The sequence below is a fragment of the Phoenix dactylifera genome, chromosome 11 (genome assembly GCF_009389715.1).
Source record: "Phoenix dactylifera cultivar Barhee BC4 chromosome 11, palm_55x_up_171113_PBpolish2nd_filt_p, whole genome shotgun sequence".
Classification (NCBI taxonomy): Eukaryota; Viridiplantae; Streptophyta; class Magnoliopsida; order Arecales; family Arecaceae; genus Phoenix; species Phoenix dactylifera.
Genome location: NC_052402.1, coordinates 6,626,005 through 6,651,564, shown reverse-complemented (window position 1 = coordinate 6,651,564; position 25,560 = coordinate 6,626,005). Strand labels below are relative to the sequence as shown.

The following is a 25,560-nucleotide window of genomic DNA, read 5'->3' as shown; positions in this document are numbered from 1 at the left end:
TCTCGCATAACTCTTCGAGCCTGAAGTATGAGGAACTGCTTGAGATGCTCGTGCAGCTCTACCAATATTAGAATATGTCTGACAAAATAAAAGCACACAGTATAATATGATTCAATGTATATATTTGCAATCTATATTAATAATAAATATAATATAAAATATTGAAACAATATACGTGACCTGTCCTTTTTCAGAAAACCAGTAGTGAACAAGCTCCCTCCACTGCTGAGGGTATACATCAGGAGGAGTCACACGAGCAACCTCCTCCTCTGTCATACCCTCGCGCTTGAAGTCCGTCTTCAATTTTGCTTAATATTCTTTCCATTTGCAGTTGAGGGACTTTAGCACCCAATCATGGCTCTCTGGAGGGAGTACAAACTTACCCTACAACAAGATACAGAATGTTATAATAATATTAAACCTCAAAAGTAAAATTATGGTAGTAAACAAATTAACATACAGAAGGTGTCAAATTAAAAAGAACAAATTCAATTCATTATCTGTATGAGTCTAAGAAGCTCAACCTTATACGAAGGAAGCATGTCATTCCACTTCGTATAGTTGAGCGGACACAGCTGACCCTTGCGTGCAACCGATCCTAAAAAGCTTGATAGAAGACTTCTAGCTCTATTGATGGGCTGGCCCAATTCGTTGCATCGGATGATGATCTTCTCACCCGGAGGAAGCTTCCACACATCCTTTGCTTGAGTGGGTCCCCGTCTCGTCCTCACTGTCCCTTGTCCATCTATTCAAATTAAAAAGTCTTAAAAAGTTGAAGACAAATATGAACATAAAATATGAACTTTAAATCGAATTACCCTGGATCCGGAGCTCATCCTCCGGACAATCAGCAGGAGGCTCGTGCTGAGATCCTGACTCGTGCTGCTGGTGCTCACATGGCTGCTGGGACTGCAGGGGCTGCTCAGAAGTAGATCCCACCTGAGAATGCTGGAACTCCACATCTCTAAATCGTCTCCCTCGGGGCATATTGTTACCTGGTATGCACAAAAAAGAATCAATATTTGGTTAAATAATAAATTTATACTAAATAAAGGGCTAATAAAAGAGAATATAATAACCAATATGAATGGGTTGAATCTCCACAAGAAGGACATGCAATACGCCCCTTAGTGCTCCAACCAGATAAATTAGCATATGCAGGAAAATCATTGATAGTCCAAATAACAGCTGCACGCAATTTGAAATTTTGGCCAGCAAAAGCATCAAATGCATCAATACCCTCCCATAATTGTTTCAATTCCTCTATTAGAGGCTGTAGAAAAACATCAATATCATTACCTGGGCCCTTGTCACCTGGAATAACCATTGACAGAATTACTGAAGACTGTTTCATACACATCCATGGCGGCAAATTATATGGAATCAAAACAACTGGCCAAGTGCTGTATGTTGAGCTCATCGTTCGGAATGGATTAAACCCATCAGTAGCTAAACCAAGCCTAACACTCCGAACATCAGAAGCAAATTCGGGATGCCTATCATCAAATGCTTTCCATGCGGGACTATCTGCTGAGTGTCGTAACGTTCCATCCTTTGTACGGCCTTCGTCATGCCATCTCATCGAGGAAGCCGTCTTCAGTGATGCAAACATCCTTTTCAATCTTGGTATAAGAGGAAAATACCTCAAAATTTTAGCCGATTTTTTCTTAATCGGTGAAGCATCCACTTCAGTCACCGAATCATTCTCATCTTCTTTATGTTTTTTCCATCGTGAAGTTCCACATATTCGGCACGACTCTTGGTTGATATTTTCACCGCGATATAAAATGCAGTCATTCGGACAACTGTGTATCTTCTCATATCCAAGGTCCAACTCTTTTATTAGTTTTTTGGCTTCATATGAAGATGTTGGCAAAGTAACACCTTCCGGAAATACATCCTTTAATAATTTTATTAGTTTTTTATTAGTTTTTTATAGCGTCGTTGTTTTTGGAGTTTAACCGACGCTACCGAAAAGCGTCGACAAAGGTAGGCGCCGAGCCAAACTTTATCGACGCTTTCCCCTAGCGTCGGAAAAAGATAGTCGGCAAAACCCACATTTGTTGTAGTGTATCTTTTGTTTTTATTGGCCTTAAGAAGCAGGTGGAGCTTCTTTGCTCCTCCGGTTGTGTCAAAAAAATGAAAAAGGAATCCCTTGCCCGTACTTCTATTTTTCTCTTGCTGCTACTCCTCTTATTTTTGTTTAAGGAGAGACTTCATTCTTCGATGTTCATTTTGATGTTTGATGGATATTTTTCCCTCTTCATTCGAGATAAGAGCAAGATTATAAGTTGCAATTACATCTATTCTATCGTGTAAGCAAAACATTGGACCATGTTGATGGGACTGTCCACATCTTTATATATACTATTCCCATATATATCTTGTATCCTACCACATGTTTTGTTGTTGCTGCTGCTGCTGCTGTTATTATTATTATTATTATTATTATTATTATTATTATTATTATTATTATTATTATTATTATTATTATTATTATTATTATTATTATTATTATTATTATTATTATTATTATTATTATTATTATTATTATTATTATTATTATTATTATTATTATTATTATTATTATTATTATTATTTATTAAGATAGCAGCTATCTATCTTGCACTGTATTGTCACGTTGCCGTTTGGCTCAATGGCTACATATGCAAGTGCCTTGTCTGATTGAACAAGCAAGCTCCTTCCGCTTATTGGACCCATCCACTTACATGTTCGGCCCACTGATCTACGAAAAATTCGCATCATCCACCGTCGATCTAGAACGTCTCACCCCGATGACTAGGTTGTGAAAGCCAAGAGGGGGCAGAAATGCACATTCCTTCCCCCACTTACTTGGACCGCTGATGTCAAAAATAAATAAAAAAATCCGCTCATCCACTTTCTTCTCTCCCCTCCACCCTCGAAAAAAAGATCTCAGAAATATTATAATATATATAAATATATTATAATTGATATATTATTTATAAATATCAATAATGAATTTAAATATATAATTACAATATATTAATTACATAATATAAATATATATTAGTATTTATTATATTTATAAAAATATATTAATATAATATAAGTGGGGGCATTTTCATCAATCCATGATAATTTTAGATTATCTCTGTTCGATAATCTCACATAGAAAAAAATACCATTTTTATAGTATTGTTTGTTTTTTTAGTAAAATAAGCATGGAATTCATCATTTATTTTATCATCTTTCTCGTTTTTTTGTCATACTAAACATGATAATCTGATATGATTTTTTTTTTTTATGCTAGATTACGTGAACCCTAATCCTACGTAGGAGGACTCTAGAACAGCTTGTCAAGCATGCGTGCGGTTTGAGATGCCTCCCATGGTCAAAGTGCAAGTGGGTCAAAGCCAGGGCCCCATGGGACGGTTGGAACGGCTCCTGATAAGAAATCTAAACTGACGTTGTCCCCAAACTTTAGGCCCTTGATTTTTCCTACCGAATGTCATTGTCTCAACTAAAGAGGGAAAAAAAAAAAAAAAAAGCTGACGCATGTTGTGTCGGTACGACTCCATCTTGCGAAAGATCTCATTCTCCTCTCTGTTGCGAATAAAAATTTAGAATTGGTTCTCGTGAAGGAATTTGACTCTTGAATAGAATTCATTTTGATCGAAAAAAAAAAAAAAATTGTTTAAGCATCTTTTTTATTAAAATTATATAAAATATTTATTATATTTTTAATGAAGAAAAAGATTTCGTTCTATGCTATTTAAAAACTTAAGGGTAGTTTTAGAAAAAAAATTACTCAAATTTTGATCCCGTGGAAAGGTGACTTTCGCTGTCTAGAACTCGTGTTGGTGGTGGGAACTGTCATCACCATGGTACAAGATGTAATCATATGAGACTTCAGTGGGAGCCTCCTGAAGAGAGTTGTGGTTTACTCAGAATAAATGAATACCCAAAGAAAGGCGAGAGTGAAAGAGAAAAGGAGGGCTAAGAACTCACGCGCGAGGGTTCTCTGTCTGTTTCCTGGGCTTGGAATCTTTGGCACCAACTGCATGCATTCATAAGGCTTCGTCAAAGAAGGGAGATGGTTGGTTAGATGGGGAAATAGTATTTCTGGGGAAGGAGGGGAGGATGGCGGATTTGGAAAGACTATTCACGAGGATTCGCTTGGGGAGAATTTGGGATAAACGCAACGTTTTTGGGGTATATCCCAGATATATCGGCGGATGTTAAGGTGTGGGGAATATATATATGCTCCCGTGGAAATTTAATGAGTTCTTCGAATTGGACTGAAATTGTGTCCGGAATCAAGTATGAATTAAGTTGTGATCTGCCAAAGAGAGCAAAAATCATATGAGGGTAGATTATATGGGGTGAGACTCTTTTTTTGTTTTTGCTATGTAAAAAAATTCAAAAATCAAATACGGTATACTAACGAAATCTATAAATTATATAACTTTCAAAAATAAATAAATAAATAAAAAGAAAAATTTTAATGTGCCAATAAAAATTAGGATTTTTTGCATTAAGATCTTTCTAAAAATTCAAATTTGCACGAATACTCTCTTAAAGTTTATATTTATTTATATACCCTCATAAAATATTATTTTTACATAAATGCCCATAATATAACGGTTCTTCTAACATAGTTAATAAAAACTATATTTATTTTAATTAAAAATAAATTAAAATTTTGAAATTACTTTTTTATCGTCCATTAAGAATATTTTAGTTATTTTAATTTAAAAACGTTAAATTTTTAACGGCATTAGATGGCGTAGGCATATATACAAAAATAAAGATAAAAAAACGATTTTTTGCATAGATATCCTTCTAAATATCAGATTTTGCATGAATACCCTTTGAAAATTGGCATTCGTATGTATACCCTCGTCAAACTCTATTATTGTATAAATATCCCTAATATAACAGTTATTTTAACAGTATTAAAAAAATCATATTTTTATTAATTAAAAATAAAATAAAAATATGAAATGACGTTATTATCCTTGCTTCCCTCCTCCCCCCACGCCCGTCTGCCCCCGGCGCCCCCTCCTCCCCGGCTTCCCCCCCGCGCCCGGCTTCCACATCACCCCCTCCCCCTTGCCCCCGTCTCCCCCCCTCCTCGCGCCCGCCCGGCTTCCCCCTCCCCACGCCCGTCTTACCCTTAGGTTGTGTACCATTAAAAAGAATCCTAGCTAGTAGGAGAATTGCAGAGCTCCTTTAATCAAGCATCATTATTGTTCAATTTCAAGTTAACGACAAAAATTAAAAGCTAGCTTAATCAAGAACTACAAAGCACAGATATCATAATTATGAGGTGCTGGGTGACCCATGACTTGAAAGACTTGCAATTGACCCAAGACAAATTTCATATCACACTATTTTTTATCTATATGACTGATTGGACGGAACTTGGCGTCTCCCAGCTCCCCCCTCACGAGGACAAAAAAAATTCCAGACCTTCGTCCAAAATCCGATTCCATTGCAGAAAATTGACACGACCCATATTTCGTTCAGTGTTCCCTCACTTTCTCCCGATCGCGTCGCCCGCGATCCCGCGGAGGGGGGGGGGGGGGGGGGGGGGGAGGTGATGTGGAAGCCGGGCGCGGAGAGTGGGGAAGACGGGGGCGGGGGGGGGGGAGGCGGTGATGTGGAAGCCGGGCGTGGGGAGTGGGGAAGACGGGCGCGGGGGAGGGGGTTGTGTGTGGTAGGGGAAGCCAGGCGCGGGGGGTGGGGAAGACGAGATGGGCGTGTGAAGAGGAGGGAAGCAAGAATGATAACGTCGTTTCATATTTTTATTTTATTTTTAATTAATAAAAATATGATTTTTTTAACACCGTTAAAACAATTGTTATATTAGAAATATTTGTACAATAATAAAATTTTATGAGGGTATATATGTAAATACCAATTTTCAAAGGGTATTCATGCAAAATCTGATATTTAAAAGGATATCTATGCAAAAAATTCTAAAAAAAAAAAAAATAGAATAGCAAAATAAATATTTTATGAAAATATATATAGATATATTAATTTTGAAAAAATATTTATATAAAATTTGGTATTTAAAAAAATATTTATGCAAAAAAAAATCTAAAAATAAAACTAGGTGGAAGCTTGGTGATTGGAACCGCATTGGTGCCACCCAATCAATCTTATAACTGTTTTTATTTTTCCATTGTTTGTTCATCCACCACCTCTGCTTTTTTTCCGTACAAGAATCATCTCAAATTTATATATAAACAATGAAGAAATAAGGATCTGAAAAACAGCAAGCAACCAATCACGATGCCCCATCTCCTTCCTCCTCTCCTCTCAACCCATCCCTGCCGCCCGATTCTCGTCCTTCTGGGGGGACTCCTGGTGCGGGCTTTCGTGGCCGAAGCGGAAACATCAAAGTCGGCAGCCGTCACGTGCATGCGTTGGTCCACGTGGAGCGCAGCACCGCAGGCGATGATGAGATGTACCCGCCGCCTTTCCCTTTCCTTCTGGGGCTGGGACTCGCTCTCTCTCTCTCCACTTGCTCCATATGAATGCCGCCGGAGCCGCATCCGACCTTTTGGTTTTGCGTGCTTTTTGATCTGACCGAGGAAATGCTGCGTCCCCTACGAAACAGCTTAACAAACGGCTCCAACTGGCTGGCCCTCCTTCGACAAAGAATAAGTATTATAAAAAAAATAAAATACATTACATTTTTTTTGGTAAAAATCTCAGTTAAAATTTGCCGTTATAATCCAAACTCGAATCCAGATCTGACCCGAATTAGACCCGACCCAAATCCGAATTTTTTGGATCAGGGTCTAGGTTATACATAGAACCCACCCGACCCGGAGGATCTGTTAGATAAAAATTGTAGTCGTGGATCCGATCTGACTCGATCTTCAATAGGGTCAGATTTGGATCCAAAATTAGGACGCGAACAAAAAATCAGGTCGGGTCGAGTCTTGCAAACAAAAAATTGGGTCGGGTCTTGCAAACAAAAAATCAGATCGGGTCATGTCACTCAAGACCTGACACGGCCCATTTGCACCTTTACCTAGGAAGGAGTCTCCTATGCGACGTGAATTCTGGAGGCTCGGAGTATATCATTCTGGAGGAGAACTCAACAGAAATGATTGAGTAGATTCTACAAAAGGAGTCGGGGGTGTTTGACCACCTGCTTCTAGAAGACATTTGGCGGTTATTGAGGAAGTGTGATATTTTCTAGATTGTGCATATGTTCCAGGAGGCGAACAGAGCTACTGCTTGGATCGCCTCCTTTACTGTTCATCATTCTAGATTCGATCCGGTTTCTTGTTCGGGTCCTAATTTTGGACCCAGATTCGACCCGGTTGAAAATCGGGTTGGGTCGGGTCCAGTCCATGCCTACAAATTTTGACCTAACGGGTCATTCGGGTCGGGTCGGGATCGAGTCTATGTATTTTTATATTTAAAGTTCTACTATATAATAGTAAATAACATTAAGCAATTATTGCCCTAATTCTTTTTGGCAAATGAAATAAACATTTTACCAAGATAAGCTATATTTCTTTCGAGCATGGATCCCTGCTAGCTTTTGCTGGCCGCCATCAGGAAATAAATGGCTATCAAACAAAGCAGTACATGAGCATGTATACCGTATCATATTTGATGGCCATTTATCTCTTTAATTGATGGCTGCACGACATTCTGTGGTATATCGTGCGGCCCGTGCGCCATTATTGCTTGAATTGAAGGCTGCACGACATTCTGTAGTGCCGCCCATGCACCCGAGAGGACTCTAATTTCTTTCAGTCTGCACGTAAGCAACATGAGCTCAGTTGACGCGGGTTTATGATCATCGCAGGAAGAGGGTCTAGCCACTCTCGTTATGGTTGGACTGATTTGATATTAGTTTATTTTATGTTATGTTATGTTGATTGGATTTATGTACGTATTGTTATGTTATGTTAGGGTCTTATTGGGATTAGTTTATTTGGAGGGACCTTTTTGTATTTTGTAACCCTATATATGGGTCTATGCATTTATTGACTGGATGATGAATGTTTAACAAAATTGTTTCCCTTCTATTTTCCCCTCGTCTTCCTTCTCTGTTCTTCTTCATCCTCTTTCCTCCTCTTTTCTCTCTTCTCCTTCTTTCTCCCACTCCTCTCACGAAGCAGTGCTGCATCAGTTTGGTATCAGAGCCCCTGGTTTTGCCTCTATTGCCAAAACCATCTTCTTCTCTAGGCTGCAGTGATATAGTACTCCAAAAAAAAAAGAGGAACCATTCTTCGTTGGCTGATTCTTCCCCGTCGTCGCATTTGAGCCCAACACTGCCATCAGCCGCCGCCGGTACCGCCCGAATCGCCTCACAACGCCGCCGCACCACTGATTTCTGCCGGAGAACGTCGGCCCATAGAAGTTCCACCCTGGTGTATGGCGGAGCAGCATTGGATTCTAGGATTCCGGTGGGCGCACGAGATCCACGCTGTACCCTGAGCACTGCGGACGCCGGAGCGTGTTGACGAGCCACGCGCAACTCGCGTTGCCAAAAAGAGAAGGAACATCGCCTCTCTTCTTTCGTCTCTGTCTCTCAGACCCACCGTAGCAACTGCCGGCCACCGCACATAGGAAGAGAGCCGGAAAGACAACACTACTGAGAAGAGAACTAGTGTCGGAGTGGGTGACTGGTCGCCGGCCACCACCACAGGCCACCGAGATCCACCTGCAACCGCTGGCGTGAACTTCGGCACGATCGGCCGCCGAGAACCACCAGCAACCATGGGCATAAATCTCGGCACGCTAACTTGAAACCGTCGGTGAGTTTCAAGTTGGTTACCAGGTAAGATTCAAACCCGTTAACCCTCGTTCAGTAACCTGGATCCGTTCCGGAATATAAAAAAAGAGAAAAAAAAGAAAAGAAAAAAAAACTAAAAGGTCACGTGACTCCCGCACGTGACAAGTGAAAGCATGTGACTTGCACGTGCTGTCCAAAAAAAAGGGCGTACCTTTCGTCCCGACGATGAAGAACCCTAAAGCTAGGGTTCCGCCACCGCCGCCGCCGTTGATGCATTGCTGCCCACCCATGCCATCTCGCCATTCTTGCCGCCGCTCCCCACACTCCCGCAGCCTCTTCGCCGCTTCCGTTGCCTCCCACCACCACCACCACGAACACCACCCCCCCATCCCGCCCCATCTCTTCCTTCCTCCATCTTCCCGGCCTCCCACCACCTTTTTCCACCACTTTTTTTTTCCATCCCACTAATGGGAGGATCGGAGGGTCCTGAACCCTCCTAAGCATCTTCTCCCACCTCACGGCCAGTCAACATTCGGCTGTCTAACCACCACCGCCTTCGTCCGAGTTTCACGACCACCCCTCCGCCGTTGAAGAACCACCACATCTTCCGTTTCTTCCGCTGCCGCCCCACCTCCCTTGCTCGCCGATGCCTCTACCTTGGCTGCCGCCTTCATTCATCTCAAACCCATTCACCTCCCCGATCCCCCATCTCATCGCTTCCAATTTCCCCTCTTCCCCTCCTGCTTCCACTCATTCACGGGCCACCCTTTCATTAGGCCCGTGCCCGACCTTCCTCAGGCCCGAGCCCGAACGCCTTCCTTCCTTTGGACCTCGGTCCAGTGGCCTGACCCGATTTTGTCCACACGAACCCAGCCCACAGGCCTGCCACTTCACTGTAGAGCCCACTGCAGCTTGCCGTTCTCCCTCCTTTCTTCGGACCACGACCCAGCAGGTTAGATTTGCGCCGATTAGCGACCCGATTTGCTGCACTTGAATCGTCATCTTCCACCAGAACAGGTTTGCTCTTTTCTGGATATTTTGTTTGCTTTCATTTTGGCATCAAATAGTTATTTTGTGCTTGGTGGCATACTCTGACTATCCAAAACACACGCTCTCACACACCTCCATGCAACACACAGCAACCCTTGTGACAACCCTCTTTACTATTAATTGTAGAGCTAGCTATCGTTGGAGACTACAAGGTTCTGTGACACCTGATAATCTACTGGACACCTACTCTACTTGACTGCGGCTACTTGTTGGCTTGCGTCCCTTTCTAGTTCCCAATTTGGAGTATTTCTCTGTTCGAGCATAGTCTTGTGTTATATTGAGCATCCACCTTGCATCTTAATCGTCTTTGCATGCATTAGGTCTACTTCACATCAATATTGTCATCCTATGATAGGATAGCATATAATTAATTTAGTCTTCATATGCACCTTCATAGTGGTCATGTCCTCTCACATTCCGACACCCAGTTTACCATGGACGACCGCATCGAAGCCCTACTGAAAGCTGTTGAAGACTTGACCACTAAATCCAACCATACCAATGCCCGCCTTGAGTCAGTTGAATCCTCCCTACATAGGCTCATAGAATCCAAAGAAGATAGTGCTGCCCACTTCCCCGATCTCGACTTCGATGAAACGCTGGAACCCTAGGGCTCTGTTCGACATGGAAATTTTGACACTGTACCCTTACCAGGACGTCATCATGCCTACCCATGCCCTAGAGGATCGGGCACCATCCCTAATGCTGACCGGGGTCATCGCTATAATGTGGAACCTAGACAGCCTTGTGACCATGAGGATGACGTGTTGAAGGGCATTTCGTGTTGAGCCCCCCACCTTTAATGGTCGCCTAGACCCAAAGGTCTTTTGAGACTAGATGCACGAAATGGAGCACTTCTTTGAGTGATATAATTTGTCTGAGGACAAGAAGGTCCGATTTGCTAGGATGAAGCTAGTTGGTCGCGCCAAACTTTTCGGGCAAAGCATCAAACATTTGCTAGCTAGGAGACATCAACCCGCGATTATCGATTGGGTAGAGATGAAAGAAAAACTGAAAAAAAAATCTCTTCTTTAGCTACCAAGATGATCTTCTCGACCGGTGGAATACCTTGCGACAAGGCAATCGGTCCGTTAGTGCTTACATCGCCCAGTTTGACGAATTTATGATGCAATATAATGTGGAAGAAAATGAACGGATGGTTCTGAGCAGGTTTCGATGAGGTTTTAATGATGAGCTCAGGAAGGAACTCATCCTTCGAGAAATATCCACCCTCGATCAGGCCTACGCATTCGCCCAAAACTATGAGCAGGTAACCAGGTCTACATTTGCTCGACGTCCTGACCATCGCAGACCACCCACTAGCACTTCCCCTTCAGAATCCTAACATTCGTTTGGGCCCACGCCTTCTAGACATATTTCCTTCAACCCTCCATCTCACCGAGACATTAAGGGCAAGGGCATTCTTTGTGAAGCCCCAAAGGCAAGTTTATGAATCCAATGCTTTAAGTGCCAGGGTTTTGGTCATGTCGCTTCCCAACGTGTGAACACCTCTCTTGTCATTGCAGCGCAAGAACAAGAGGATCATGACGACGAAATTGAAGAACAAATCTATGAACCAAATTTAGACGACATCCATGACGTCGATGATGACCAAGAAGAATGTACCGGCACTTTAAGATGCATCCGAACAACAACTCCATCGGTTATTACTGAATCAACTCAGTCCGCTATGAATGTAGTATGGTGTGCTCTCGCCTAACCCACGGAATAGGCTGACTGGAGGCGTACTTCGATCTTCCACACTTATCTTAAGTGTGGAGACAAGGATTGTAAAGTTATCATCGATAGCGGGAGCTGCATTAATGCAATATCATCAAATATTGTCTCTCGTTTGGGTTTGACTCCAGTTCCTCAAACCTGACCTTACAAGGTCACTTGGATCGATACATCTTCTATTCAAATCAAAGAATGGTGTCTCGTCCCAATTCAAATTCTTTCGTATAAAGACACCATCTGGTGTGATGTAACTCCGATGGACATAGGTCACCTAATATTGGGAAGACCTTGGTTGTTCGACCTTGATGTCACCATCTTTGGTCGTTCTAATTCTTGTTCCTTCATCTTTGAGGGCAAGAGCAAACTTAATCCCCTACGGTCTAGGACACTTGATGAGGGCAAGAAGACAAGTGAGACGAAGGGCAAGGAACTCCATATCCTGAGTCCGTTCAAATTTGAATGGGAAGTCTCTAGTGATTCTATGGTGTACGCTTTACTTGTCTTCGAAAACCAACTGATTCCATCAAGCGAGCTACCATCAGAAGTTCAGCTCATCCTTGAGGAGTTTTCTGAAATTTTTTCTGAGGACCTCCCGGATCACCTGCCGTCTTTGCGTGACATACAGCATGCTATTGATCTAATTTCGGGAGCTACCCTGCCTAATCTACCCCACTATCGAATGAATCCTTCTGAGCATGCTGAGCTGCAACAGCAAATTAACGAGCTCATCTGAAAGGGGTTCATTCGTGAAAGTTTAAGTCCATGTGCCGTACCTACACTCCTAACTCCAAAGAAAGATGGCACGTGAAGGATGTGTGTCGACAATCGGGCCATCAACCGAATCACGGTCAAGTACCATTTTCCCATCCCTCAGCTCGATGATATGTTGGATATGATGGCAGGTGCCACTATCTTCTCCACAATTGATTTAAAAAGTGGGTATTATCAAATCTGGATCCGTTCAGGTGATGAATGGAAAACGGCTTTTAAAACAAAAGCTAGCATGTATGAGTGGTTGGTCATGCCTTTTGGCCTCTCGAATGCTCCTAGTACTTTTATGCGAGCGATGACACAAGTACTACGACCTTTCATGGGCAAATTTCTAGTCGTGTACTTTGATGATATTTTCATCTACAGCCAATCAAAGGAGCAACACTTCGATCATTTACGACTGGTATGTACAGCCCTGTGAAATGCCAAACTTTATGCTAACCTTAAGAAGTGTTCGTTCTTTACTTCTTATGTCAACTTCTTAGGCTACATTGTCTCCTCAGAAGGTTTGTTTGCTGACCCTGATAAAGTCACTGCGATAGTCGAGTGGCATGAACCTAAAACCCTCACCGAGGTTCGCAGTTTTCATGGGCTTGCTACTTTTTACCGTCATTTCATTAAGAGGTTTAGCACAGTTATGTCCCCAATCACTGATTGCCTAAAAAGGGGCGACTTCCAGTGGACTAGTGCTGCTGTTAATGCATTCCACGATGTCAAGAAGATGATGACGGAGGCGCCAGTTATGCGTTTGCCTGACTTCAGTAAGGCCTTTGAAGTGGAGTGTGATGCATCTGGCCTTGGCATCAGTGGGGTGCTCAGTCAAGAACGCCATCCCATAGCATACTTTAGTGAGAAGTTAAATGAGGCTAAGCAAAAATACTCTATCTATGATAAGAAATTTTATGCTGTAGTCCAGGCTCTCCGGTATTGGTGCCACTACCTGCTACCTAATGAATTCGTACTTTACTCCGATCATGAAGCTCTTCGCTACCTTAACTCCCAAAAAAAGTTGAATTCTAGGCATGCCAAATGGGTTGAGTTCCTTCAGGAATACACTTTTGTCCTTAAACACACATCGGGTGCCTCCAACACTGTTGCTGATGCACTGAGCCGGTGAGTGACGCTACTCTTGACCATGTCCATGCATGTTACGGGCTTCGACAGACTCAGAGATGACTACTCCTCTTGCCCCGATTTTGGAAAACTCTACAAAACCATCGCTGATGGACATGAACCCTCAATTAATGGATTTTATCTTCATAATGGATATCTATTTAAGGCGGCGAAGCTCTGTACCCACGGACATCAGTAAGAGATTTTTTGGTGTGGGAAGTACATGCCGGTGGCCTTTCTGGACAGTTCGGGCGAGATAAGACCATCGAAGAGGTAGAACACCAAGTCTTTTGGCCTAGCCTAAAATGGGACGTAGCTAAAATTCCTAGCCAATGTCTCACATGCCAACTAGCCAAACACCGAAAACAAAACACTGGTCTCTATACTCCCTTACTGGTACCTGATCGTCCTTAGCATGACATTAGTGTTGATTTTGTGCTTGGTCTTTCCCAGACCGCCCGAAAACATGATTCTATTCTTGTCAAAGTGGACCGTTTCTCTAAAATGGCCCACTTCATTCCATGTTCCAAAATCTCGGATGCTTCTAAAGTGGCCAAACTTTTCTTTGATGAGATTATTAAACTTTATGGCCTTCCCCACACCATCGTATTTGACCAGGATGTACGTTTCATGAGTTACTCTTGGAAAACTTTGTGGCACTCGGTTGGTACGAAACTTAAATTTTCTACTGCTTACCATCCACAAACTGACGGCCAAATAGAAGTGGTAAACCGAAGTCTGGAACGGTGCCTTGTGGGTGAGCATGCTCGTAACTGGGATTCAGTTCTTCCTGTCGCACAGTTTGCTTACAATAATTCAGTCAATCGGTCCATAAGCATAAGTCCATTTGAGGTTGTACATGGTTACAAAGCTAGAAAATCTTTAGATCTTTTACCCATGTCACCTCATGTTAGGATTTCTAAGTCTGCACACGCATTTACACAACATATTCATGAGTTACATCAGGAAATCCAAAAGCGCATCCATGCTAGTAATGCTCAATATAAACTACAAGCTGATTCTCATAGACGGGACAAAATATTCCAACCTGGGAACTATGTTATGGTACGTCTTCAGCCGGAGCGGTTTCCGCATGGGACCGTTAAGAAACTGCAGACGCGTAGCACGGGGCCATTTCGGGTATTGCACCGGGTGGGCACGAATGCCTATGTTATTGACCTTCCCTCTGATTTTGGTATCAGCTCTACTTTTAATATTGAAGATTTAGTTGCTTACAAGGGTCCACCATCCATCACAGATGATCCTTTTGTTGAGACCTTTCTTGAGCCTACTACTTCCCATATCCCTGATTCCATTCTATCTCCACTTCCTTTGCCTCTCCCACCGGCACAGAAAGAACTTATTGATGTCATTTTGGATGAGCAAACCATTTTATCCAGTACTAGTAGCATTCAGCGGTTTTTAGTTCGTTGGCGTGGCCACCTAGAGTCCGAGTCGACTTGGATCACCCAAGAGGAGCTTCAGCGTATTGATCCAGACCTCTTGGAGTATTACCAGAGCTGCACTGCGCCGCGTTCGTCGAGGTCGACTTCTTCCGACCCGGGAGAAGTTGGTGCAGACACCAGTACTGGACCGCCTGTGTGCGGGTCTACGATCGTCGCGGGAGGAGGATCCAGCCACTCTCGTTATGGCTGGACTGATTTGATATTAGTTTATTTTATGTTATGTTATGTTGATTGGGTTTATGTACATATTGTTATATTATGTTAGAGTCTTATTGGGATTAGTTTATTTGGAGGGACTTTTTTGTATTTTGTAACCCTATATATAGTTTTATGCATTTGTTAACTGGATGATGAATGTTTAATAAAATCATCTCCCTTTTCCCCTTTCCCCTCTCATCTCCCTCTTTCCCTTTCCCCTCTCATCTCCTCCTTTCCCCTTTCCCCTTTCCCCTCCATCTCCTCCTTTCCTGAGGCGAGGTAGTGCTGCATCACTAGAGCATTGGAAGCCGCCAATTTTGACGATAGCACCTTGCGGGCCCGGTAATTTTACCTTCTTCCAAGGGCTTTTTCGTTTTTTTCCTTCTATAAATTGCCGAAGGTCTCTCCCTCGACAGCCAACGGTCTCTTCAAACTTGAGCCTCAACGTACTGAAGTGTGTCCAGCGGAATGAACAGAATCGGCAGCGACATCACGATCCGGGAGGTCTGGGAAGACAACCTCCGTGACGAGTTCGGCCAGATCGGCGAGATCGTTGACATATACCCCCACGTCGCCGTGAACGTCGAGTTCCCCGGCGAAATCGTTCAGCGTCTCGGCAACTTCGAAAGCCCCGCCGACTCCCGCTACCAGACTCTCCAAACTAACGTCGAACTCCTGCACCCCATCCGGATCACCTTCACCTTCTTCGACGATGCCGGCGACCTCCCCCGCTTTTCTTCCGACAAGGCGTGCCGCTGCGTCTGGCTGTTCAACTTCCGGGAGTTCGACGTCGATGCTGACATGGCCGACCCTGATGCCGTCGAGCTCCTCCGCGGACACGGTGTCGACTTTGGGAAGTTCCGGGAGCAGGGGATCAACGCCTGCGACTTTGGCGCGCTCCTGATGCCCTCCGGAGCCGTCCTCAATGACTCGGTCGAGTGGATCACCTTCGATGGTGGATATGACATGGCCTTCCTCCTCAGGATACTGACGGGCCGCAGGCTCCCCGAGACCCGGGAGGGGTTCTTCGAGCTCGTCAACATCTTCTTCCCGACGGTGTACGACGTCAAGCACCTGACGGCATTCTGCGATGATCTCGATGGGGGGTTCGTCCAGGTCGCCGAGCAGTTGGGCGTGGAGAAGGTCGGCGTCTGCCACCAGGCGGGCTGCGACAGCTTGGTCACCGCTCGCGTATTTAGGAAGATGAAGGAGAAGTACTTCGATGGAGCCATTGAGAAATACGGTGGGTCGCTGCATGGTCTCAACCTCAATAACTGAGGAAGCTATCTATCTTGCTCTCTGTTATCACGTCATGACAAGTGCTTTACTTAGAGATAATAATATTACCTTTTTGGTTTCATAGTTTCAGTATACAAGCTTTAATTGCATGGATAAATATCCCTTGCTCCGATCCTCTTTTCTTAAATTCATCTCCTCTTCCCGTCTTTCCTCTTAAGCTCTATTTTTGGTTCTATTTGCTCTTTTATACTTTGTTGGCCTCAAGAAGCAGGTGGAGCTTAAGAAATCCCTTGCACAAGCTTTTATTTTTCTCTTGCTGCGTCATAAAAATCACGCTAGTGGGTTCATTCTCCTCTTTTTTTGTTTAAGGAGAGACTTCATTCTTGGTTGATCATTATGATGTTCAATGGATATTTTTCCCTCTTCATTCGAGATAAAAGCAAGATTATGAGTTGCAATTACATCTATTCTATTGTGTAAGCAAAACACTGGACCATATTGTTGTTGTTGTTCTTATTATTCTTGTTATTATTATTATTATTATTATTATTATTTTAATTTTAATTTATTAAGATAGCAGCTATCCAACTTGCACTCTATTGTCACGTGCATGACACGTGCTTACGGATGATAACGCAAGTGCCTTATCTGACTGAACAAGCAAGCTCCTTCCATTCGTCGGAACCGTCCACTTACATGTTCGGCCCACTGATCTACGAAAAATTCGCATCATCCACCGTCCATCTAGAATCTCTCACCCCGATGATTAGGATGTGAAAGCCAAGAGCGAGGCGGAAACGTGTATTCCTTCCTTCCCTCGTTTCCCGCTTACGTTGACAGCTTGACGTCAAAAATAAATAAAAAAAAATCCGCTCGTCCGTTTTCTTCTCTCCTCTCCGCCCTCGGAAAAAAGATCTCAGAAACCCTAAATTTTCTCCCAAAGCTTCCCCCTTTCCCACGTCCATTTCCACCCCAAATCCATCCCATTTTACTTCGATTTCTCCAGATTCGTCGTCAGATCTCGCTCCACCGTCGTCGATTCTGGGGTTTCGACCCGTCTTCCTTAAGATCTAGGGTTTCTTGGATCCCGACGTCCGCCCGGGTTTCTTATGCCTCATTTGAAATCGTAGGGATTCGAGGCGTTGATGTCGATTCCGGCGAAGAACGACGACCCCGTCGAGATCCGGGAGGTGTGGGCGCATAACCTGGAGGCGGAGATGGCTGTGATTCGAGAGATTGTCGACGAGTACCCCTTTGTGGCCTTGGACACCGAGTTCCCTGGCGTCGTCATCACCCCCGTCCGCGATTTCAAGAACAACGCTGATGAAAACTACCAGAAGGCCCGCGCCAACGTCGATCTCCTCCACGTCATCCAGATCGGCTTCACCTTCTCCGACGCCTCGGGCTGCCTCCCGCCCTCCCCTTCCGGCGTCGGCCGCCCCTGCGTCTGGCAGTTCAACTTCCGGGAGTTCGACGCCGACCGGCACTTCTGCAACCCGGCCTCCATTGACCTCCTCCGCCGCTCCGGCATCGACTTCCAAAGGAACCGGGAGTGGGGGGTCCATGCCCTCCGTTTCGCGGAGCTCCTCATGTCCTCCGGGGTTGTGCTTAATGATTCGGTCCAGTGGATCGCATTCCATGGCGCCTATGACTTTGCCTACCTCCTCAAGATCCTGACTTGCCGCCGGCTTCCAGAGACCACGGCAGGGTTCATGGAACTTGTCAGGACGTTCTTTCCCACAGTCTATGACATCAAGCACCTGATGAAGTTCTGCAACAATCTTTATGGGGGGCTTGCAAATGTGGCCGAGCAGCTGGATGCCGAGCGGATTGGGGCCAGCCACCAGGCAGGCTCCGACAGCTTGCTCACTGCTCATGTCTTTTGGAGGTTGAAGGAGAAGTACTTTGGTTGGTCCATTGAGAGATATGCTGGCCCTTTGTATGGTCTTTAGACTTGACAGAACAGTTATTTGGACAAAATAGAAAATGTTAGAAATAAATTTTGGATGAATCCAGAAAGACAAAAAAAAAAAAAAACTTGCTTTGGTGAATACATGCTTGGTGTGATATTCTCCTCATTTGTCTACTTACATCTTTGGTTGGTGAAAATGGTGGTGGCTTCTTTGGCTGGTTTTTGTTACCTTATCTATTGCTTCTGTGCATTCAGGTTTGTAGGACTGCATTTCATCTCTTTATTCCTCATAAATTCGTGTTGAATTACTGTGATGCTCATGGCTACTGAGATGCTGCAAGTATGCTCTAGGGGTCTTCTTTTCTGGTTATTTTTTCAAATTCTGTTTATACCTCCACTAGGCAACATTGACAATCTCAATTATCTTTTGATTATTATTGTTCCATCCACTAGTACTGTTATTGCAAGGTGGAAGGATGCTTCAGTAGCTTATTTAATAAAATTCAAACCATTTTGATTCTTCTCTATGTTTCTCTATGTTCCCATGAGAAAAAAAATTGTTTGCCATTCTATAATGCATGATCTTCTGGGGTACTAATTGATACTACTACACTTCGACATTTGGATCGCTGAAAATTATCAGTAAAATGCCAGTGTTAGTGAACATTCGATTATATGATTAAGATTGCATGGAGAAGTTGTTTTCTGGGATTAGTAACTGAGGAATTTGTTTAAACAAGAGGTGAGAATTAATGCAGTAGGGTGGATTTGGTTATGAATTACTTTTTCATGGATTCAAGCACAGGATAGGGTTAAGATCCACTTTTCAATGTGTAAGGAACAATATGCACATATTAACATTTCAGAAATGGAGATATGCGAGGCCTGGTTATAATGCAAGAAATTGTGGACAACCCAAGAGCAAACTCTTGGGTTTTAAGGCAATTTTCTCATCTGAAAACTTGGATATACTAGTGCTGCTATATGGAAAATCTGAAAACTTTATCTCATCTGTAAAGGGAAATGGATCAGAGGCGTTTGGAGATAAATGAAATGTGTTTTAAGGATGGAAATATGAAATTAGAGAGCTTCAACAAGATTGAATGTAGTGATTGGGTGAATGTTTGGCTTAGACTCCAGGCATTGGGATTACAGATAAATAGGATGTGTCTCAAGTAGGTAAATCAAATTTGGTGAGTGCCAAAAGACTGCCTCTAGTGAGTTAGTGAATTTTTGATGTTGGATGCAGCCAAGCAATTCAGAATTTGTTTAGGTGTAGGGTTTTAACGTGTTTCGCTGTACTGCTGTTCAGCAACCAGTTGAGGACATGTTGAGACAACAGTACAGCACCTGGCTTTTATGTGAAAATAAAATTCAAATTCCCAAATTTTTTTGAGGTTTTGGGTTTGGTGGTTGATTGTAGGAACTAGAGTTTAGAAGGCTATTGGAATTATTTCAATTGGACTGTGAGCAGGTTTCAAGACTCTGTGCAGATCTTTTAGGTGCCTGAATGAATGTTCAAGGATTGGCCGAAACAAGATGACAAATATACTGGTTTTAAGGTAGGCAAGGATGTGGAAAGTAAATTTGTTTCCTATATCGCTTGTTTCCTTTGAGGGATGTAGCACAGGTTAAGCGAGAAGCGCGATCAGATCTGATTTTTAAAGAAAAGAACCTCCAAGAGAAGAAGAAGAAAGAAGTTGGGGAAGAATAAATTACAATGAGAAGGGGAAATTATGGAAAAGAACAGAGAAGAGTAAGAGTAGCTAAACCTAGCCTTTCTTCTTTTTCTTACATCAGAAAATCTTTTAAATCTATTTACGAAAGGGCTCCGAAAGCATGACACATGAAACCAGCTGCTGTTAGACCACATTTTTATCAGTTAAGCGGCCCTCACCTTGTTTTTTTGATTCCAGCTAGGTCTCTTCCAGGTAAAAGAAAATACATACAGCAGAATCATGTGCCTCCACGTCTCCCAAAAATGAAGAATAATAAAAAAGGAGGAAATGAAATGAGGCTGGCTTATTAACCTCAAAGTCCCCTCACATCATTACCTTAAATGACCGTATAAGTTTTTTTGACTAAACTTCTGTAAGCCTCTTTTAGCAAAAAAAAATTGTCAGCCTTTAGATGAAACAGAATTTCAGTCCTATTGCCCAAAATCTAATTATTTGCCCTTGGACTTATACTTAGGACTCTAGTGTGCCCCAACTAAATGTTTGTTTCTCCCCAAAAAGCTCCTGCATGAGATTCCATCTATTCTGAAGGTTTTGTAGTGTGCTTCTCTTCCATCATGTTCTCCTTTGCTAAACAAGGTTTAGCCCTATTAAATCAAGGGCTTCTTTAGAATATTGCCGTTGATGCTGCTTGCACCTCTACTTAAAGGGTGACCTGTTTTCCACCATCCATAAAAGTAAATTTGCCTTCATGGGTTCAGGCATACCTCCTAGGCTCCTACATCAGAAATGCATGGTTTGTTGTAAAGAATGTGGATGGATCATAAAGATTGAAATTAATCTTTTAATCTTTAGAATCACATCATCTCTCAATCTCATCCATGTAAGGGCGTGGAAATATTTAGTCTCACTGTAGGAAGACCTCGTCAGGGAAACAAGGATTTGTGAGACAATATTTGGGAAAACATCATAAAAAATGAAGTCACAGGTTTGCCAAGCTTCGGTTTCAAAAACATTTTTTTGCTGCGATCTTGTTACCATGGACTGATTAAGGAAATTTTGCTGCATGACAAGAATTCCCTGAAAATGCCACCTTGCAGCTGAACCATTTGCAACTGAAATTTATGGTCTTGACCATCATCTCCATGTTCTTTCTTCAAGCTTGCCATCTTTTCAGGCACTTGCAAGCAATATATCCCATCAACCTCTCCTCATTGAAGCCATTGAAGAGCTTCTGGTGACTTCGTAGTAAATTCAGAGTAAATGGTCCCAGTTCCGACTTCTCAACTTTCCTCAACTCCATCTTTGTTATGGGGGAATCATTGGAGGAATGACCTGTCGAACCCCCTACAGGCCTGATTACGATGCATTTATAAGCACAAGTTGCCATTCATTCACCAAGCAGCCTTTTTGTCTTTATGTTATATCAATTTGAGCTTCACAAATTTTTTGTTGCATTAAAATAATCTTCAGAGTGATCGCCCCTTCCATTTATTTTTTTTTTCTTTTTCATTTTCCTTCCTTTATTCCTTCCCGTCTCTCTGATGCTGCATAAGCACTGTTTTTCAAAAAAAAAAAAAAAAAAAATCTAAATCCTCCAATTACCTTGAGTGCAGAAAAGTAGGCAGGATTGCATGGTCAAGCTGGTTTACGAGAAATGAAAATATACTCAAGTTCTTGAATCTTCCTCAAAAAATTCCACATCAAAATTTAAAGCCAAGTATAACATTTATACCTAAGATGAAGTGTTCCTGAAATTTGCATCATACTCTTTCGAAAAGAATATAACATTGTAAGACATATTAAAAATTCCAGTGAATGCTAGCAGCCCTTTTTTTTTGCATTCAAGATGAGGACATATTGAGCACATATATATATGTCTTTATTTGCCGAGGAGTGACTTGATCCACCACAAGCCCTTTGTGTCATGGAGGCCTTCTTCACCCACTGGAGGAGGATCTATTTGCTGGGTCTTCTGTAGCTTTTTCACATCATAGCCTTGTTCTCTAGCCTTCTCCACCAGTTGGTTGTAGACATCCTCTTCCATGCGGATCTGCCTTGATAGTATCTGCCAACCCACCCAAATGTGAAACTTATTATCTTCAACCCATACAAAAAAATAAATCATTAGCCACAAAAGAAGCCTCACTTTTCCATATTAAAACATAATTTTCATACTTTTATAAAAACCCATTTTTTATTAATATAATATGAAAAGCCTTTAACTACTTAAAATTGGCTTCATCTCTCGACAACAGGGGGCAATATATATATATTTGGGGCACCACCAACAACAAATTAATTTTTATCAAAGAGGGAGAGAGAGATTTAAATATATATATATATATATATATATATATATATATATATATATATATATATATATATATATTTGTCTCGAAAAAAAGAGAGATCGTACCCAGAGATGCTTTTTGGAAGGCTGGCCGACGAGGGCGTACTGATAGTTCTCGTCGAGGAAGAGCACCCAGTAGTCGCCGACGACGGGGAAGACGGGGAGGAAGGGCGGGACGTAGAAGCGGACCTTGAGCCTGGCCTCGTCGGCGGCGGGGTCGGCACGAAAGGCGGTGCCCTCGATGGAGGCGCGGCGGCTGCCGTCGGCGGTCCAGGTCTCGTTGAGGACGCGGACGGTGCCGTCCGGGCGGAGGGCGTAGGTGGCGCGCGTCCCCCGGCCGTCGCGGGGCTGGAAGGCGGACGGGAAGCACGCGATCTCGTACCACCGACCCATGTACCGCTCCAGATCCAGGCCCCGCACCGCCGTCATCGGCTTCCCCTCCCCATCCGGCTCCATCTCTCGCGACGATCTTTGGCTTCGATCTGGGGAAAAAAATTTAAAAAAATTAGAAAGAGTCAACCCGAGTTTGATCTATTTATTAAAAAGGATTCGAGACAAAAATAAAAAAAGTAAAAATAAAATCCGACCTCTTTATTGATTCGGTAACATTGTCGGATCGGATCTGTGATGACCTATTAACTTGATTTGATGCAAATGCCGGTCCGCAAATAAGATGTACTCAACAATAGGTCTTCGAGAGTCTATATTACAAGTAAGAATCTAAGGTTCTAAGGTTTTATATATATATATATATATAGGGGATTGATAACCTACTCTCTGTTATGGTAGGTTATCAATCTACCCATTTTTCGTTGGACAAAAAATATCCTTATTTTTTGTAACTTTTAAGGGTGCTTTATATCTTTTTACAATCTCACATTTACAGATTTACTCACCCTCTTAACTCCTCCAATTAATGCTCTCCCTCTCTCTCTCTCTCATACATACACATACATACATACATACACACACATACATACACATACATACACATACATACATACACACACATACATACACATACATACATACATACACATACATACACACATACATGCATACATACACACTGTTACGGGGGAATTTAGCCACCATGCCCCACATGACCGGCACGCGCGCCCAGGAAGACTACGGCAGTCCCTTGATCCAGCAATCCGACCCCGAGTCGGATATCTTCGGCTCCGCAGCCCGACCCCGAGTCGGCTGCCCCTTGATCCAGCAATCCGACCCCGAGTCGGATATCTTCGGCTCCGCAGCCCGACCCCGAGTCGGCTGCCCCTTGATCCAGCAATCCGACCCCGAGTCGGATATCTTCGGCTCCGCAGCCCGACCCCGAGTCGGCTGCCCCCTGATCCAGTCATCCGACACCGAGTCGGCAATCTCTCGATAACAACAGACTGTTCCTCTGAGGCACGCCGCGGCCCCCTGCTCCACTACTCCCTGCAACGGCCGTATCCGGCGCTGCCCCACGATCCCCTGTAACAGCCGTACAAAGCGGAGCTCCACTATGCCCTGCCAGGGTCGTACCCAGCGCTGCCCCACGACGCCCTGTAACGGCCATGTCAGTGGCAGCCCCATCGTGCCACACGATGACGAATCCCCGGAAAAACCCCCCAGCCTGATATATATGAGGCTGGAGGGAGAAGGGGGAAAAAAAGGTTTTCCAGAGTATTCTCTTATCCGCTACTACTATCTTTCCTTCTCCTTCAATCTCCTCTGACTTGATCGTCGGAGGGCCCCCACTACCCCAGTGGTGGTGCGAGGCTTGCCTGCAGGTTTCCCGGTGGAAGGTGGAGCGCAATCAACCCAACTCCAAGGGAACCTCGTTCACACCGCTGTGCCAATCGTTCTCGGTTTGGACCACCAGCAACAGTTGGCGCTAGAGGAAGGGCCGGTTCTCAGAGCGATCGTAATGGCACGGCGAGGTGGTCGTGGAGCTTCCAATGCTTCCGGTCGCGGGGCCTCTCGCGCCACTGGCCGGGAGGCCGCTGCATCCCCAACACGCTCTCAGCAACACTCCACCGCCCCACCGCCCATTCAGATGGTCGAAGCCGCCCAGTTCGACCAGCTAACCCAGCAGGTTCGCACCCTCGCGGAGGCGGTGCAGAATCTGCAGGGTGCGATGTCCCGGGCGCCGCAGCAGGCTCAGGAGCCGCCGCTGCCTGAGCGTTCGCCTCTCCTCCTTAACCCGCGTTCCTTCCTCTCCCATGGGGAGGAGCGCCGACGCGAGGAGGATTCTCGAGCACGCTCCATTCTGCCGGGACCTTCCCACCGGAGCTGCGCGGGGTACGAGAGGCGGGCCCGGGCGCGTTCCCAGACCCCCCAGTCCTCGAGGAACCCGCGCTCCGGTCGATCCCCCTCTCGCCGCTCCTTGTCTCCCACCCACCGGTCGCGTTCCCTGGACCGGCGGGTGGACGATCTCCACCGACAACTCTAGGTCCTGAAGGGCCATTCCAAAGATCCCTTCGCTGACTTAGAGATCTCCTCCCAGCCGGCGCTCGCCTCGAGGATCCTGCGGACCCCGAATCCGCCGGGGTTCAAAATGCCGGCGATCGAGCCCTATGACGGGGCGGCGGACCCGCGGGATCACGTCGAGAGTTTCAGGACCCTTATGCTCCTCCACGGAGCATCAGATCCCCTTCTCTGCAAGGCTTTCCCGGCAACCCTCCGTGGCCCGGCGAGAGCATGGTTCGCCGGGCTGGAGGCTGACTCAATCCGGTCCTTCGACCAGTTCGCTCGCCTCTTCATCACTCATTTCGCCGTCAGTAGCCGGCGGCGACTGGTCTCCGACTCCCTCTTTGATGTCCGGCAAAACGAGGGAGAAAGCCTGCGGGATTATCTTACCCGCTTCAACAGGGCTACGCTGGAGGTCCGGAACCTGAGTCAGGAGGTAGCTCTTTCAGCCCTGAAGCGTGGCTTCCGGAAGGGCAGACTCACCTTCTCCCTGGACAAACGCCTGCCGCGGAGCTTCCCAGAGCTGTTGTCCCGGGCGGACCAGTATGCGGACGCCGAGGAGGCGGCCGCCCACCGGAGCAAGGAGGCTGCCGAGACCCCACAAAAGCTTGGGAAGAAAAGGCGGAAAGAGGCACGCCAGAGGAGGAGCCCGACGCCCCAGCGTCGGCGCAGAAGCCCGTCGCCGGCGAAGAACCACGGCGCCCCACGCCCTCGTTCTCCGCCCCGACGTTTCAACCGGTACACCCCTCTCCTGACTCCCCGGGCCCAGATCCTTATGGAGATCAAGGGGCGGGAGGACCTCCCGGCCCCGAGACAGATACGAAGGATTCCTGGAAAGA

At 44.6% G+C, this 25,560-nt stretch overlaps 4 protein-coding genes across 5 annotated transcripts; 3 read left to right on the top strand and 1 right to left on the bottom strand.

Annotated features, from left to right (window-relative positions):
• Positions 1–11,795: 11,795 nt before the first annotated feature.
• Positions 11,796–12,272, top strand: LOC113461760. Its single transcript, XM_026801824.2, has one exon. The coding sequence runs from the start codon at positions 11,796–11,798 to the stop codon at positions 12,270–12,272; it is 477 nt and encodes a 158-aa protein (XP_026657625.2).
• A 3,283-nt stretch (positions 12,273–15,555) lies between these two features.
• LOC120112513 (probable CCR4-associated factor 1 homolog 6) lies at positions 15,556–16,365 on the top strand. The gene has a single exon (XM_039132067.1). It carries the CDS (start codon positions 15,556–15,558, stop codon positions 16,363–16,365), a length of 810 nt encoding a protein of 269 aa, XP_038987995.1.
• An 837-nt stretch (positions 16,366–17,202) lies between these two features.
• LOC103699423 (probable CCR4-associated factor 1 homolog 7) lies at positions 17,203–18,530 on the top strand. Its single transcript, XM_008781441.4, has one exon. The coding sequence runs from the start codon at positions 17,472–17,474 to the stop codon at positions 18,276–18,278; it is 807 nt and encodes a 268-aa protein (XP_008779663.1). The 5' UTR covers positions 17,203–17,471; the 3' UTR covers positions 18,279–18,530.
• A 3,095-nt stretch (positions 18,531–21,625) lies between these two features.
• LOC103700008 (temperature-induced lipocalin-1-like) lies at positions 21,626–22,826 on the bottom strand. 2 transcript variants are annotated; one of them, XM_008781988.4, is made up of 2 exons: positions 22,334–22,806; positions 21,626–21,982 (listed from the first exon to the last, which is right to left on the bottom strand). In XM_008781988.4, exons 1-2 carry the CDS (start codon positions 22,721–22,723, stop codon positions 21,797–21,799), a joined length of 576 nt encoding a protein of 191 aa, XP_008780210.2. In that variant the 5' UTR covers positions 22,724–22,806; the 3' UTR covers positions 21,626–21,796. The 2 variants fall into 2 exon arrangements, with proteins under 2 accessions (XP_008780210.2, XP_008780212.2); XM_008781990.4 differs by having other exon boundaries at positions 21,814–22,014; positions 22,334–22,826.
• Positions 22,827–25,560: the final 2,734 nt, after the last annotated feature.

Bases quoted from the DNA above. Each gene is read 5' to 3' on its own strand.
- LOC103699423 (XM_008781441.4), top strand. From the start codon at position 17,472: ATGTCGATTCCGGCGAAGAACGACGACCCCGTCGAGATCCGGGAGGTG.
- LOC103700008 (XM_008781988.4), bottom strand. From the start codon at position 22,723: ATGGAGCCGGATGGGGAGGGGAAGCCGATGACGGCGGTGCGGGGCCTG. The intron at 21,983-22,333 runs GTACGATCTCTC...GTGGGTTGGCAG, and splicing joins CTTCCAAAAAGCATCTCTGG to ATACTATCAAGGCAGATCCG.
- LOC120112513 (XM_039132067.1), top strand. From the start codon at position 15,556: ATGAACAGAATCGGCAGCGACATCACGATCCGGGAGGTCTGGGAAGAC.
- LOC113461760 (XM_026801824.2), top strand. From the start codon at position 11,796: ATGGACATAGGTCACCTAATATTGGGAAGACCTTGGTTGTTCGACCTT.